At 50.0% G+C, this 14,448-nt stretch overlaps 1 protein-coding gene across 1 annotated transcript in view; it reads right to left on the bottom strand.

Moving 5' to 3' along the window:
* Nucleotides 1-5,490: 5,490 nt before the first annotated feature.
* Nucleotides 5,491-14,448, bottom strand: part of USP11 (ubiquitin specific peptidase 11) — a 13,996-nt gene continuing 5,038 nt past the window's right edge. Inside the window, 20 exon segments of the mRNA XM_021708421.1 lie at nucleotides 5,491-5,650; nucleotides 5,743-5,831; nucleotides 6,025-6,140; nucleotides 6,217-6,366; nucleotides 7,325-7,437; nucleotides 7,719-7,789; nucleotides 7,881-8,129; nucleotides 8,336-8,388; nucleotides 9,249-9,455; nucleotides 10,252-10,346; nucleotides 10,461-10,544; nucleotides 10,681-10,905; nucleotides 11,304-11,462; nucleotides 11,558-11,731; nucleotides 12,110-12,212; nucleotides 12,338-12,399; nucleotides 12,533-12,678; nucleotides 13,041-13,158; nucleotides 13,495-13,625; nucleotides 13,799-13,914. Coding sequence (XP_021564096.1) covers nucleotides 5,513-5,650; nucleotides 5,743-5,831; nucleotides 6,025-6,140; nucleotides 6,217-6,366; nucleotides 7,325-7,437; nucleotides 7,719-7,789; nucleotides 7,881-8,129; nucleotides 8,336-8,388; nucleotides 9,249-9,455; nucleotides 10,252-10,346; nucleotides 10,461-10,544; nucleotides 10,681-10,905; nucleotides 11,304-11,462; nucleotides 11,558-11,731; nucleotides 12,110-12,212; nucleotides 12,338-12,399; nucleotides 12,533-12,678; nucleotides 13,041-13,158; nucleotides 13,495-13,625; nucleotides 13,799-13,914 — 2,599 coding nt within the window. The 3' untranslated portion in view covers nucleotides 5,491-5,512.

Here is a 14,448-nt window from a genome sequence, read left to right as displayed (position 1 = left end):
AAAAAAAAAAAAAAAGTCGGGTTCGGTGGCTCAGCCTGTAATCCCAGCACTTTGGGGGCCGAGGGGAGAGGACTGCCTGAGCCTGCAAGTTCCACGCCTGCCTGGGCAACTTGGTGAGACCTCGTCTCTACAATAAATCAAAAATTAGCTGGGCGAGGTAGTGCGCGCCTGTAATTCCAGTTACTGGGAAGGCTGAGGTGGAAGGATCACCTGAGTCCAGCAAGTTGGCACTAGGGTGGCTGTGAACATGTCACTGTACTCCAGCCTGGGCGACATGGTGACACTCTGACTCAAAATAAATAAATACATACATACATACATACATACATAAAGTTTATTAAAACAAAAGAAATCACACTATTGTAAAATCTTAAACTATATGCAAAGTGGTGTGTATCACTTGAAGGTAGACTTTGAAAAGTTAGAGATGTATACTATAAACCCTAAAGCAATCAGTAAAATAAAACCAAGAGTTGTAGCTAATATGTCAATGAGATAGAGTGGAATTGTTACAGGCTGAAAAGAGGCCATTTTGGTTATGTTAGAACAGTCATTTAGAAAAAACGTAAAAACTTGTATTAAAAAACTTTCCTTTGGTAGCTGAGTTGGGCTAAATGTAGAAGTCACTTGAATTTGAAAGTGCACGTTTTTTCCTTCCCCTCCCCCCTCTCCCTTCCCAGCACCGTCTTGTCTGACTGGTCTAGAGGGCCTGTCTTATTTAGTGGGCCGTTACTGTTGCCAGAGAAGACAGTCGGTCATGCCAGACCACCTTATGGTTAGGAGACATAGAGAATGATCCAAGGCCGGCAGGAGTGTGTCTGAAAGCCTGATGTGGGCATTGCCCACCTCCCCTCCATCTGTAAATATGAGGACATTGGACTGTTATGGGCCAGGGCTCCGGGAATAGGAGACTGTTACAGTTATGTTTTAAAATAATTTAAAGGCTGGGCTCTGTGGCTCAGCCTGTAATCCCAGCACTTTGGGAGGCCGAGGCAAGCGGATTGCTTGAGCCCGCGGGTTCGGGATCCGCCCGGGCAACTTGGCAAGACCTCATCTCTACAATAAATCAAAAAAACTAGCCAGGCGTGGCAGCGCGTGCCTGTAGTTCCAGCTACTTGGAAGGCTGAGGTGTAAGGATCACCGGAGCCCAGCAGGTGGACACTGGGGTGGCCATGAGAGTGCCATTGCGCTCTAACCTGGGCAAGGGAGTGAGACTCTGACTCAAAAAATAAATAAATAAATAAAATAATTTAAAGCTACCATTTTATTTATTTATTTATTTTAATTAAAAAAATTTTTTTTTTGAGTTGGAGTCTCACCCTGTCACCTAGACTGGAGTGCAGTGGCCGCTCCTGGCCACTGCAACCTCGACCTGCTGGGCTCCAGTGATCCTTCCGCCTCAGCCTTCCAAGTAGCTGGAACTACAGGCGCACGCCACCATGCCCGGTTCATTTTTTTGGTTTATTATAGAGATGAGATCTCGCCAAATTGCCCAGGTGGGTCTCGAACCCGGAGGCTCAGGCAATCCACTCACCTCAGCCTCCCAAGGCTGGGGATTACAGGCTGAGCCACCGAGCCTGGCTAAAGCTACCATTTTAAATGTTGTGACTTTCCCTTCCTTCCAAATGTTGCAATTGTCTTCCCCTGCCTCTAAAAAAATTGTAAAAGGACATGTTGTAAATTCCAAAATGTTATCTAAAATGTCAGCATGACCAGGAGACTTTGTGTCTCGTCAGTGGTCACGCATCAGAAAATGTTAACATAGATCGTGAGTCATGCTAAAACTTCACGTAGACTTCAAACTCAGGGTGGATAAAGGGCTATGATTTTGGGGTATAAATACTGGAAGAAATTTGTGTTGCTTTGAGTGGGTTTCTTGGTAATGATGCTGACCTATCTCTCTATAACCTGGTTATAGAAATTCAACACTCAAGCTAGGCTCGGTGGCTCAGCCCGTAATACCACTTTGGGAGGCTGAGATGAGTGGATTGCCTAAGCCCGCGGGTTCGAGACCCGCCTGGGCAACTTGGCGAGACCTCATCTCTACAATAAACCAAAAAAATTAGCCGGGCGTGGTAGTGCGCGCCTGTAGTTCCAGCTACTTGGAAGGCTGAGGCGGAAGGATCGCCGGAGCCCATCAGGTCGAGGTTGCGGTGGCCGGGAGCGGCCACTGCACTCCAGTCTGGGTGACAGAGTGAGAATCCAACTCAAAAAAACCCCAACAAAACAGATATTGTCGGATTATATAAAAAGTAAGATGCTACCTACAGAAAACTCAAGGGGAGTGATGTCAGGAAAATGGCAGAATAAGAAGCTCCAGTCTGGTTCCCCAACAGACACTTCAAAAAACCATGGCACACACTCATGGCCACTCCAGCCTCGACCTGCTGGGCTCCGGCGATCCTTCCGCCTCAGCCTTCCAAGTAGCTGGAACTACAAGCGCGTGCTACCACGCCCGCTAGTTTTTGATTTATTGTAGAGATGAGGTGTCGCCAAGTTGCCCAGGCGGGTCTCGAACCCGTGGGCTCAGGCAATCCACTCACCTCAGCCTCCCAAACCGCGGGATTACAGGCTGAGTCACTGAGCCCGGCTTTTAATCACTTTTACCTCCATTATCACAGTAAACATAACTGTGTTACACTGATGCCTAATCATTCTAACAAGAGGCATCTGTGTTACTGTGTCTGTTGTCTCTTCTCCTGAGTCCTATGCATTTTTTTTTTTTGAGTCAGAGTCTCAATTGATTCAGTTTCCATTGAGTGATTGAGTCAGAGTCTTGATTGACTGGAGTCAGAGTCTTACTCTGTTCAGTTGTCCAAGTAGCTGGAACTACAGGCATGCACCATCATGCCCGGTTCATTTTTTTGATTTATTGTGAGACAAAGTCTCACCAAGTTGCCCAGGCTGGTCTCAAACCCCTGGGTTCAGGCAGTCCTCTCACTTCTGCTTCCCAAAGTGCTGGGATTACAGGTGTGAGCCATTGTGGTTGGTTTATGTATGTTGTCTTGACTCAATATGTCTTTGGCTAGATCAGGGAAGTTATTTTATTTTTTGAGTTGGAGTCTCACTGTCACCCAGCCTGGAGGGCAGTGGCATGCTCATGAACACCCCAGCGTTGACATTCTAGGCTCTGGCGATCCTTCCAAGTAGTTGCAACTACAGGTGCACGCTACCACACGCAGCTAATTTATTTATTGTAGAGATGAGGTGTTGCCAAATTGCCCGGGCTGGTCTCAAACCCACGTCAGGCAATCCACTCGCCTTGGCCTCCCAAAGTGCTGGGATTACAGGCTGAGGCACTGAGCCTGGCCAGGGAAGTTATTTTAAATGGATTCACTAGCGGTGGGACTGATCATCAGTAGGTAATGAAACTTTCCTGTAATTACAGACCATTCTGAGCCAACTCTTCTTTTTGGTTTTACTTTTTAAAATATTTAATTTTTTTAGCAGGGGGGGTCTCACTATGTTGCCCAGGCTGGTCTCAAACTCCCAGCCTCAAGTGATCCTCCTGCCTCAGCCTCTCAAAGTGCTGGGGTTATAGGCATGAGCCACTATGCCCAGCCTGAGACTGCGTTTTTTTTTTTTGAGTCAGTGTCATTCTGGTGCCCAGGCTGAAGTACAGTGGTAGTCACAGCCAACACAGCTTTGATCTGCTAGTCTCAGGCAATCCTTCTGCCTCAGCCTTCCAAGTAGCTGGAACTACAGGCATTCACCCCCACGCCCAGCTAATTTTATGATTTATTGTAGAGATAAGGTCTCTCCATGTTGCTCAGGCTGGTCTTGAACCCCTGAGCTCAGGCAATCCTCTTGCCTTGGCCTCCCCAAGTGGTAGGATTATAGGCGTGAGCCACCACGCCCAGCTTTATCCAGCTCTTCATGCCTCCTTCCTCATCTGCAAAACGGAGTGATAACAGTGCTTCAAGTATATGGTTTTTGTGAGGATTTCAGTGACAGCTTCCAAGTTCCTGAATTCAGTTATACCCAAAACTAGTATTTCTTCTGTTCTTATTTTTGCTCAAGTCAATCTGAGTTGGGTTCCTCACAGCAACTGCCTTGATTCCTGCCTGTGTCAAGAGAGCAACTGGGAGGTGTGTGGGTGGCAGTGCGGGGGCTGAGTGACCCTCAAAGTGAATCTCACCAGATCCAGTGTAAAGGAAGCAGCCTGGGAGAATGTTGAGGCCCTGACTCTGGGAATGGCTGCCAGTGATCAAGATTCCCTCTGTCAGTGTGAAGGGCTGACTGGCTATTTTTGCCCAGATGCCACATGTGTCCACTCTACTCCATCCCACAGCTGTTCCCACAGCTCTGTTTCTCAGTGGCTCCTCTGGGAGGAGTCAAGTAGATCTTTAGTGCTTAAATAGCATCTTTTGCACAACACTATGCTTTTGTCTGTTCAGCACCCATGCTGTGACGGGTACTCCATCTCACTTCTATGGGGTGAGGCTGGAGGGACCCTGCCTGGTAGAAGAGCTGGGATCATAGTGGGAGAGGGGGTCACATATAGAAGCCACACAGATATAGCACATTTGTCCCATCAGGTTGGCCGGTCTGGCCAAATGCATGTACCATCTCCATGGGCATTTTCAGGGGGATGCCTTTGGAGGTCTGTGAGGTAGTCTGGTGAGCGTCTTTATGTCCTCAGACCATACATTTGCCCACATGGATGCCTGTCTGTTCCAGGTGCACCTTTTCCACCTTGGCAGTAGTGCAGCTTATGTCCACAGAAAGGTCAGCAATCCTACCTAGGTCCAGACAGGCCAGACATCCCTTCCAAGGACTGACTCTAGTGTAACGCATGAGATATACTGATCTCCTGACAGAATCCGAGCAATCTCTCTATTTCAGTTTCCTCATCTGAAACTGGAGATGACAACTCCCACATGAGATTGTTGTGAGGATTATTAAGTCGATACTTGTGAAATGCCTTGGAAAAAATGGGGCATATAGTTGGCACTTGGAATAGTGCCTGACACGCAGATGGTGCTTTAAAAGCACTTAGAACAGCAGCACCTGGCACATGCCTGGCCTTTGAGACGCACACAGAACACAGATAGGCATAAAACGGATGCTTGGCAAATAGATGGGGAAAAAAAAATCCACACTGACAAGCAAGGAACAGACTGGCCCTTTATATATACACACACAGCGGAAGGTACAGGGTGTCAATATGAAAATACACTCTGTTCAGGTGAACCCCCATCACCACCCAGGCAGCACACTCCAGGATGAGAGGGAAGGGACAACCATAAATAAAGACTAGGTGGAAGGGTTACTGCTCTAAGGGGCAACCACAGGCGGGGAGCACACTGTCGAGAGAAGACATGACCTCTTCTTCCCCGGAAGAGAGCAATGCAGCAGCACAAGAGAACAGTAGCCACAACTAAGCCTGCAACGCCTGGCGGGGGGCACCTAACACAGATAAGAGAAGGAGGGGGAGGAGAAGGGGGCAGGGGGACACAAGAAGCAAGAGTGCAGAGAAGGTCTCCTTCCCTGTGGCAGAACTGTGGGCCCTTCAGTTAACATCCATGAATTCAGAGCTGGGTGGGCAGTTGCCAGCAGGGGAGGCCGGGGGTTCAGGTGAGCCGGGCTGGGACAGCAGGCGTCGTGCCACATCCTGGCGTTGGTAGAAGAGGACATAGGCTGCCTTGGACTGCAAGGACACAGACAGGAGTCAGTGTGGACAGTGGGGGGGGGGGGGCCAGGGGAAGGGGGGAAGGGGGGCAGGGAGGACAGAAGTCACACCTCAATCTGATTCTCATTCACAGGTGAGACGCTGTTGTCATCAAAGTAGTGCCACTGGCCACTATCTTTGTTGCAGGCAAATGTTGTGTCTGAAAGCGAGAGGAAGTTATTCTCACCCACCCTCCTGTCCCAAGAGGTGTCCAGATTCATCACGTTCTCACTCCTCCTGCCATGATAACCTCACCAGTGGCTCACATACCTAGTCCTACTGGGGACGTCCTGACACCCCCAGCCCACACCTCCCCCCGGGGCACGCCCCCCTGTGCACAGCCTGGCACATACAATGTCCATCACGCATGCCTCCATAATGGTTGGAAACCGCGATGAGATCATATTTGTACATCTCTGGGGCCGACTCGTTCTGCGGCTTGATGACAAACTCGGAGAAGTCCAGGTCCCTGTGGGCAGGGAAATGATGGTTAACACTGGTGCCCCTCCCTGCCTTCCCCCAGGCATCCTCCCCTTCGCCCCAACCTGATAGGAAACTCCACAAGGGTGTCCAGCTTCTCTCGAGAGAACTTGGAGTAGGAAAAGCGTTTCAGGTGGATGATGAGAATCTCAGGCAGCATCCATAGGTCCAGCTTCTTGGTAGCCAGCTGGTGCTTCTTGCAAGAGGGGCAGTACCTGCAGACAGAGCACAAGTAATAAACAAACATTTCCCAAGCACGTACTGCATGCTCTTTGTACTGTCTGACCTTCGTGTGCCACATCTGGCCCAGAGATGCTGCTCTACCAGGCTGCCTGCTTCTCTAATTTGCTTTCTTTCCATTACAATCATTTAATTTGTTCATCAAGCACTAACTGACTGCCTTTTGTATATGCCTTTGTACTGTGTGGTATTTTTTATTTCTGGTCCACGAGACCTGCCTCTATCCCTTTAGTTTCTTCTCTTCATGTTTTAGTCACTCATTCATTCACCAGGTACTTATTGATTGCCTGCTGTTTAATCCTGTGGTACTGTTTTGTATTTCTGTTCCATTTCTGCTCCATGAAGATGCTGCTTTTATTTCTGGGACTGGTTTTATGGCTTTCATCCTCTCTTTTCGTTTACTCTGCAAGTGTACTGAGCATCTACTGAACACCCAACGCTAGTAAGTGAGAAGCTACACACAGTGAACTTCAACATCTTCACCCTCAAAGGAGTTTACTCTCTAATGAAGAAGCCAAAACAAAAGGGGATATAGCACATGACATCAAGTAGCACTACTCAGCTAGAAAGTAATGCTTGGCCAGGAGAAAAACAGCATGGAAAAGGGATGAACAGGGGACAGTAGGGGAGGGTGACTTTTAACAGAGAAGTCAAAGGAGGTTGTTCTGATGAAGTCACATTTGATTGGAGACCTGAGCAAAGCAAAGGAGTGAAGTCCTCTAGGATAACGTGGGAGGAACTTTCCTAGGAGCAGGAACAGCCCAGGCAAAGGCTCTGAGGTGGGAGTATGCGCAGAGTATTGGTGGCCAGGGTGTCAGCAAGAGTTTGGGTGTGGATGAAGAGTAGAAGGAGGTGTACTTAGAGAGCTAACAGGGGCCTGAGCAGGCGGTGCTACCCAACGAAATCCCCACAAGCCCTGTTCTGGCCCCTCACCAGGGATTTTCCTTCTCCAGAGTCTCCACCGTGGTGAAGAGCTCAATGCACTCCTGCAGCCGCACTGGCGCCTTCTTCAGCACGTACCCAACGCAGTCATGCTTCACGTAGCCCTAGAGTTGGGTGAGCAGACGGCCAGATGGCCAGGTTTGAGGACGGGTGAAGAAATGGGGAGTGGGGGTGGAAGACACACACCGAGTGGGTGAGAGCACAGACTCTGAAGCTAGGAACCTGAGGCCCTGGAGCTCTCAGCAGGCGGTCAGGCTCCAAGGCCCGGCTGAACCTGGACCTGGACCTCTTGGCTCTGTTCCCAGCTAGAGAAGTTGAGGGAAGGACATATGAAAAGTTGAGGGGCAAGAGCTGAAAGTGCCCCCACCCCTGGTGTCTTGTTTACCTCAGCCTCTGCCTCATTATAGTAACGCTTCTTCATCTCTGGCTCCCAGTCGATTGCGATGTACGGCTGGGCTGGGGGTGAGGGAGAGATGGCCATGGGTCTTGCTGCTAGGAAATCCCATCTCCCGCCTCCCCAGCCCTGGCTCACAGCCAAAGGAGATACCATGAACTTCTTCAGGGGAGGTTGTGCGGTCACTGGTCCCATTGGAGTTCACTGTCTGCAGGGTAAACAGTTGCTTGCGCCGTCGCCTTGGGGGCCACTGGGATGTGCCGAGGCAGTTGTCCAAGAGAAATGGGCACCTGTTGGTGACCCCAGAGCTGGGCCCAGCCTGTTCTGGCTCAGGGTCTCGGAGACTACCCCCAGTCGAGGGCCCAGGGACATCGTCTTTATCCTCCTCCTCCTCGTCGTCGTCTCCTAGGATGGGGAGGATGTCAGAGATGGAATGTGTGAGCCCCAGAGGGCCGGGCTGCAATGTACACCTCGATGAACCCCGTGTGGGTCAGACCCATCCCAGACTACCCTCCCAATGACCCTCAGCCCCTCACCCCCACTCAGGCCGCGGGACCACTTGTACAGACCCTCATCCTTGTTGACCCTCTCTCCCTCCTCTCCCTCACCTTTCTCATCCCCATCGTCCTCATCATCCGAGCTGGGTTTGGTCACGTAGCGTCTGCGACAAAGCAGAGGAGACTCCCAAGGCGGGGGCACAAGGACAGTGAGAGCAGAGCCCGGGATCTTACTTTGGTGTTGATGGGAAGCCATTGGTAAACCCACACATAAGCAATTCTTAATTACGGCCTGAGAGTCTGAGGGGATTACATGTAAATGCATGAAGAGGCCAAGGCTGTCAGCAGTGGCCTGAGAATGGAGGATCGATCTCATGTGCCAGTCAGGAGTATGGACTTTCAGTCTAATAAGCCACTGATAAACACACACCAGCTGTAACTTTTCACCAGGGAAGCCTCTGAGGAGTGAACTTGTGAGTGTAAGATAAGGGAGGAGACATTAATCCTGATAATGCATTGCTTTGTCTGCCACAATACAGACTCTAGATTTTAGACACAACGAAAACCCATTGGCAAAAGCACAAATAACCAAGCCTTTCCCAGGAGATAACTGAATATAAGATGAAGTTGTCTGCATTTTGTCTATCTTGTTCACCTTTATCCTTAGTACCTAAGAGAGGCAGTGGCAAAGCCAGAAGTCTAATAAGATGAAGTTGTCTGCATTTTGTCTATCTTGTTCACCTTTATCCTTAGTACCTAAGAGAGGCAGTGGCAAAGCCAGAAGTCTAATAAGATGAAGTTGTCTGCATTTTGTCTATCTTGTTCACCTTTATCCTTAGTACCTAAGAGAGGCAGTGGCAAAGCCAGAAGTCTAGAGAAAGAACAAGTCCTCCAAGTGCTTCTATGGCCACATTAAGTTTCAACTGTCTTTGGCATTTGAAGGGGAAGGTGTCAAATAAGCAGCTCAACACCCAGGTCTGAATCCAGACCCCACCTCCCTCTGCCCCCAGAAGGGAACACTTACGAGAGCCGGTACATTAGGACGTTATACAGGCCCTCCCAGGAGAACCGGTCCCGGGGGACTGACACCAGGAGTGGGTGTCCAAAAAGCATCAGGCCATAGTAGGAGTTGTTGTAGTCACGGGCAGGGGTGCGTTCCCGCAGGTAGACAGGAACCACAATGTCCTCTCTTGAGCCCTCGATGGCCTCAATACGACCTGACACCTCATATCTGTGGGAGGGGGAAAGGGGTAGACATCAGGTCACACCTAATCAGGGCCTCCCCAGGACTCCCCCATTCTGCCTCCGTTGCTATACCCACTCACTCCCTCACAGCCTGAAAAGTATATTTTTTGAGTTGGGGGTCTCACTCTGTTGCCCAGGCTGGAGTGCAGTGGCTCACCAAGGTCTCAACCTCCTTGGGCTTGGGTGATCCTTCTGCCTCAGCCTCCTGAGTAGCTGGGACTTCAGGTACATGCCACCAGACCCAGCTAATTTTTTGATTTTTTGAAAAGATAAGGTCTTGCTATTTTGCCTAGGCTGGTCTTGAACTCCTGAGTTCAAGCAATCCTGCTGCCTCAGCCTCCTGAAGTGCTGGGATTACAGGCGTGAGCCACTGTGTCTGACTTTGAAGATATTTTTAAAGGGTCTGAAAAGTCAAATATTTTTGTGCTTTACAAACTGTCAGATGATTTGCAGAACATTTTGTTTATGTGATGTTTTATAAAGTACTTTGGTGCTATCAGAGTGCTGAGGGGGGGAGTGAGAAAAATAAGTAGCAGTAGCCTCCATCCCATAATGAGGAAGAAAACACCCAAGGATTCCCTATATAAGGCTCTGTTGCCCCATTTATTGACAATTCCAAGCCCCCTGTCCTGCCAAGGGATGTGGCCGAGGCTCTAAACAGGGCAGGTGCCCTGTGAATGAGGCAGAGGAGGGAAGAGAGAAGGTAGTTAAGGTGGGTCATACAAAAGGAAGCAGACCAAGTTCCTGAGGAAACACCATCTCCCCCTGGTCTCCTCACTCACACGAAGATATCATCACGGTCCAAGATGGTGCTCAGAAATTCCTCCAGCTGGTAGATCTTATAGAAGCGGTGACTGAAGACATCAGCCACCATCATCTGGGAACGGGATATAGAGGGAGGCAGGTCAGTCTGCAAGGCTGCAAGGTTTCCCCAGGCCCTTCTGTCTACTTGCCCCTGAATCCCACCCAGCCTCCATTTGCAGAGTCTCACCCTCTCCGGCGAGATACCCGTGTGTTTGGACAGAGCCACACACAGATCCGAGATCTTGCCTTTCTTGGGGACCACAACCCGGTGCTAAGGGAAAAACAGTATCCACAAAAGATCAACAGGGCTTGTGGTGATTTAACATAGGAAACCTTGAGGAATGGTAGTCATCAAAATTTGACTACATGTCCCTCTTTATGTCCTCATGTCCCCATCCCCCCAATACCTGCTCTGGCTTGCGGCGGGGATCCATGGGGATAAAGAAGACCTCTAAGACCCTCTTGTGGCTGATGGGCAGTGGGACGCTGAGGTAGCAGAAGGGGTCAAAAGTCACAGAGACGTTGCCACAATCAGGACACACCAGCGTGGACTTGAAGAGGCCGTGGAAAGTGTCCACGATCACAGAATCATTTCGCCGTTTGTGGTTTTGCCAAGCTTCCTGAGCCACCTCCTGTTAACAGTGTCATGGTGGGTGGTGGGGCTTGCCCGGGGTACGGGGAAATCATGGTTTGGGGTAGATTTGTACGGGGTTAAGGTTAAGGCCACTGCTTAAGTCCAGAGGCAAGGTTACAGTTAGGGACACTTGGAAACTATGTTTGCTGTTAGGATTGGGGTTCATCTGGGGCAGACCAGGTTGGGGTTCACTCTGGGTTGGGTGCAGGGGTAGATGTGGTATTAGTGCTAAAATTGGGAATGAGGTTGGAGTTGAGGAATTTAACTGAGCAGAGGAACTAACAGAAAACAATGGATGTTGAATATCCCAGGCAGGCCAGAGAATCTCTGAGGCAGAGAGAGGCCTTAGTGTTGTTAATGGTATTCTCAGCATGGGGGACTCCAGGAGCAGCCTACCTGATCTGGACGCCCAGCAGCATCACACAGCTCCACATATTCCTTCTTCTTGACCCGATTAAGGTCTTCATGTAGCCCGTCCAGGAGAAACGACAGCAGCTCCTGCGAGTCATGCTGCTGGTAGCCCAGAAACTGGGATGCAAAATGGCCGACCTTGTTCTGAGAAGATGGGCAGGGACGTCAGAGAGAGAGGGAGTTGGGAGAGCCAAAAGAAGTATGGGGAGGAAGTTGGGGGCCCTAAGGTCGAGTCACACCTTGAACACGTGCGGCACAATGGAGCGATGGTGGCCAGACCATGCCTGCTTCACCAGGTCCGCATAGGCTTCTGCGATCTCGCCCTTCATGCCCAGTGGGTTACGGAAGTTGAGCTCCTCCAGGTAGCGGTTGTTGAGGAAATACTCAGTGAGCTGTGGCACATTACTGAGGCACTGCAGGGGGCAGGGGCCAGGTGAATGAGGCAGAGGAGGAGAGAAAGGAGGTGGCCAAAGTGAAAAAAGAACAAAGGAGGCAAAGAGGGAAGAGAAAGGAAAATGGGGGGGCCCAGGAGAGAGGGGGAGAGAAGATATTAGCATTTCATGAGAAGGAAGAATGTGACAGCACAGGAGGAGGGAAAATGAAGGCAAGTAGAGGGAGAAGATATTGCTATTTCCAGAATAAATGTGGGCATGTCAACTCAGCCTTGTGGGCCTAAGCGTACAACTTGACCCCTCGCCCTGTAGATCCCCCAGTCCCCTAGCTCTGTCCTAATCCCTAGCTCTTGAAGCCCACCCCTATAGCTGTGCCAGACACAACTCTAATGGCCCAACCTGCAACGCTGAGTTCATGAAGCACGTGTTGCCCAGATTGGTGAGGCCACAGATACCCGGCTGGCCCTTGAAGTCCTCATCCTCTTCTGACACGTTGTTGTTCCTAGGGTTGGATAAGAACCTATCAGCTGAGGGTCTACTGCATATGGATGCAATATGCTCTTCAGCTTAGTCATTTTGCCTACTATGGGATTCCCCCACTCTGGATCAGACACCCCAAGGGCTCACATGACATGGAGCTGTGCACTGGGCCAAGTGCCATCTTTGTTTCGAGTCTCCATGATGACCAGCTGGGTTGAAGGAAGAGAAAGAAGGAAAGGCATTGGAGGGCCTTCTGGGCACCTAGCCTTTACTTCCCCCACTTACTGCCAGGTGAGTTTATCTGCCAGTCCAACTAGGCAGAAAAGCCCTCCCCACCCTTACCTGCCCAGTCTCGAGGGCTGCGTCAAGCACTGTGATGCGTGTGTTGCACAACCGATCCAAGCAGCCTTCTGAATTCTTGACCCAAAGCCGTGTGTCCTCCCGGGGGTCCACCTGAAACTTCTCCCGAGCTGTGCGCAACACTAGGTCTGTGCAGGGTGATGAGGCACATTCAAGGTCTTCCTGAGACCCAAAATGACTAATCCATCACAATTTACTTGGTCATTACCTGTGTCCAGGACCAATCTCTAAATGCCTTACCCATACTCAAGACTTGAGATCCCCAGCAGATATCCTCTGCCACACTACCTTAGCTGCTATAATGCAGCTCACATACCCTCAGGACTCTGGTAGATCCCCTCACTGCCTCTGTCCAACTTAGCCAATGCCTTCCTGGTCTTCCAAAGTCTAACTAGTGCATTCTCCATTGGTCACAGCCTAATCCCACACAGCCCTAGGTCACTGACCAGTAGCTACGAATGCCAACTTATTCTGTGACCCTCAGACTCACCCACAGAATCTGTGTGGCTGAATTTTACAGTGTGAGGTGTGTCCATATCACCATGCTGGACAAGCTGCAGCTCTACTGGATACACTTCAACCTTCTGGATGCTGGGCAGCTCTATGACCTGTGAGTTTAGAGGGGCATGTGCACAGGTGCAGCCACATAGACAAAGGCACTATAACCTCTGAGATTAGGAGCAGACACACTGGCTTACACACCAAAGACACATATACAATGATTTGTAAAAGGAGCCACACAGGTGAACACACACAACAGACACAGAGAAACGAGCTACGAGGGTGGAGGAGTACAGACATAGGTGTATCTACCAATGTACATGGAGATACACGAGCACACAGATCTGTACCCACCCTGGGCCTATAAGGCTTTCCTCCTACCCACCCTCACCCAACCTCCCACAGAAGCTACCCCTCCCCTGCACCTTCTGCACCCACTATACCTTGCGTTCAATGGGTGGCTGGCCGTGCTCCAGACCATACCAGCTGACCAGGTAATGCCAAGCAGCTGCTGGAAGCAGCACATAATCCTCGCCTTCTACCAGTCCCTTCTTGAGTTGCCAGTTTATCTCATCTGTGGGTCAGGGGTGGGGGTGGCAGAGGAAGAATCAGGGAAGGAAACTGATGAATAACTCTGGTCATCCCACTGATGACCTAGCACAGAAAATGGGCTTATGATCATTTGTAGGGACAGAGGGGACAAGGACTCCAGGACTAGGTTGATAGGGGGAGACAGAGACCTGGTACCTTCAAAGAGCTTGGCATTGTTGATGCAGCCAGGGAAGGTGAAGGTGTTGGAGTCCTGGTCCCCTCCCTGCACGTACACCTCCCACTGTTTATACCAGTGCCGCTCCACAAGGAACCTGGGGCCCAGACAGGTAACAAGAGTGTTACATGGTTTTCTGAAAATTAGCTATACAACTTCCCATGGCTATTAAACTAAAATATTAACACACTATAATTTAAGATGAAAAGTTTCAGTACCATATAAAAACACGTTGGAAGCAAAATTTATTCAGTGACACCCAGATTTTTATGTTAGATTACCTAACTTAAGATAAAAAAGAGTTTTGATTAAAAACAGAAAATGTGCTAAACAGCGGCATACAAACATAACCTACACCTATAGTGCTAGGAAACATGAGATTTTATTACAGAATAAAAGATTAATTCATAGCCGGGCTCGGTGGCTCAGCCTGTAATCCCGCGCCCTTGGGACGCTGAGGTGAGTGAATTGCCTGAGCCCGTGGGTTCGAGACCCACCTGGGTAGGCGAGACCTCATCTCTATAATAAATCAAAAAATCAGCCAGGCGTGGGAGCGCATGCCTGTAATTCCGGCTACTCGGAAGGCTGAAGCGGAAGGGTCGCCGGAGCCCAGCAGGTCGAGGCTGCGGTG

The sequence above is a fragment of the Carlito syrichta genome, unplaced genomic scaffold, assembly GCF_000164805.1.
Source record: "Carlito syrichta isolate Samal-C Ts95f unplaced genomic scaffold, Tarsius_syrichta-2.0.1 Scaffold136723, whole genome shotgun sequence".
Taxonomy (NCBI): Eukaryota; Metazoa; Chordata; class Mammalia; order Primates; family Tarsiidae; genus Carlito; species Carlito syrichta.
Note: the sequence above shows the minus strand (reverse complement) of the source record. Positions and strands in the feature narration are given on the sequence as shown.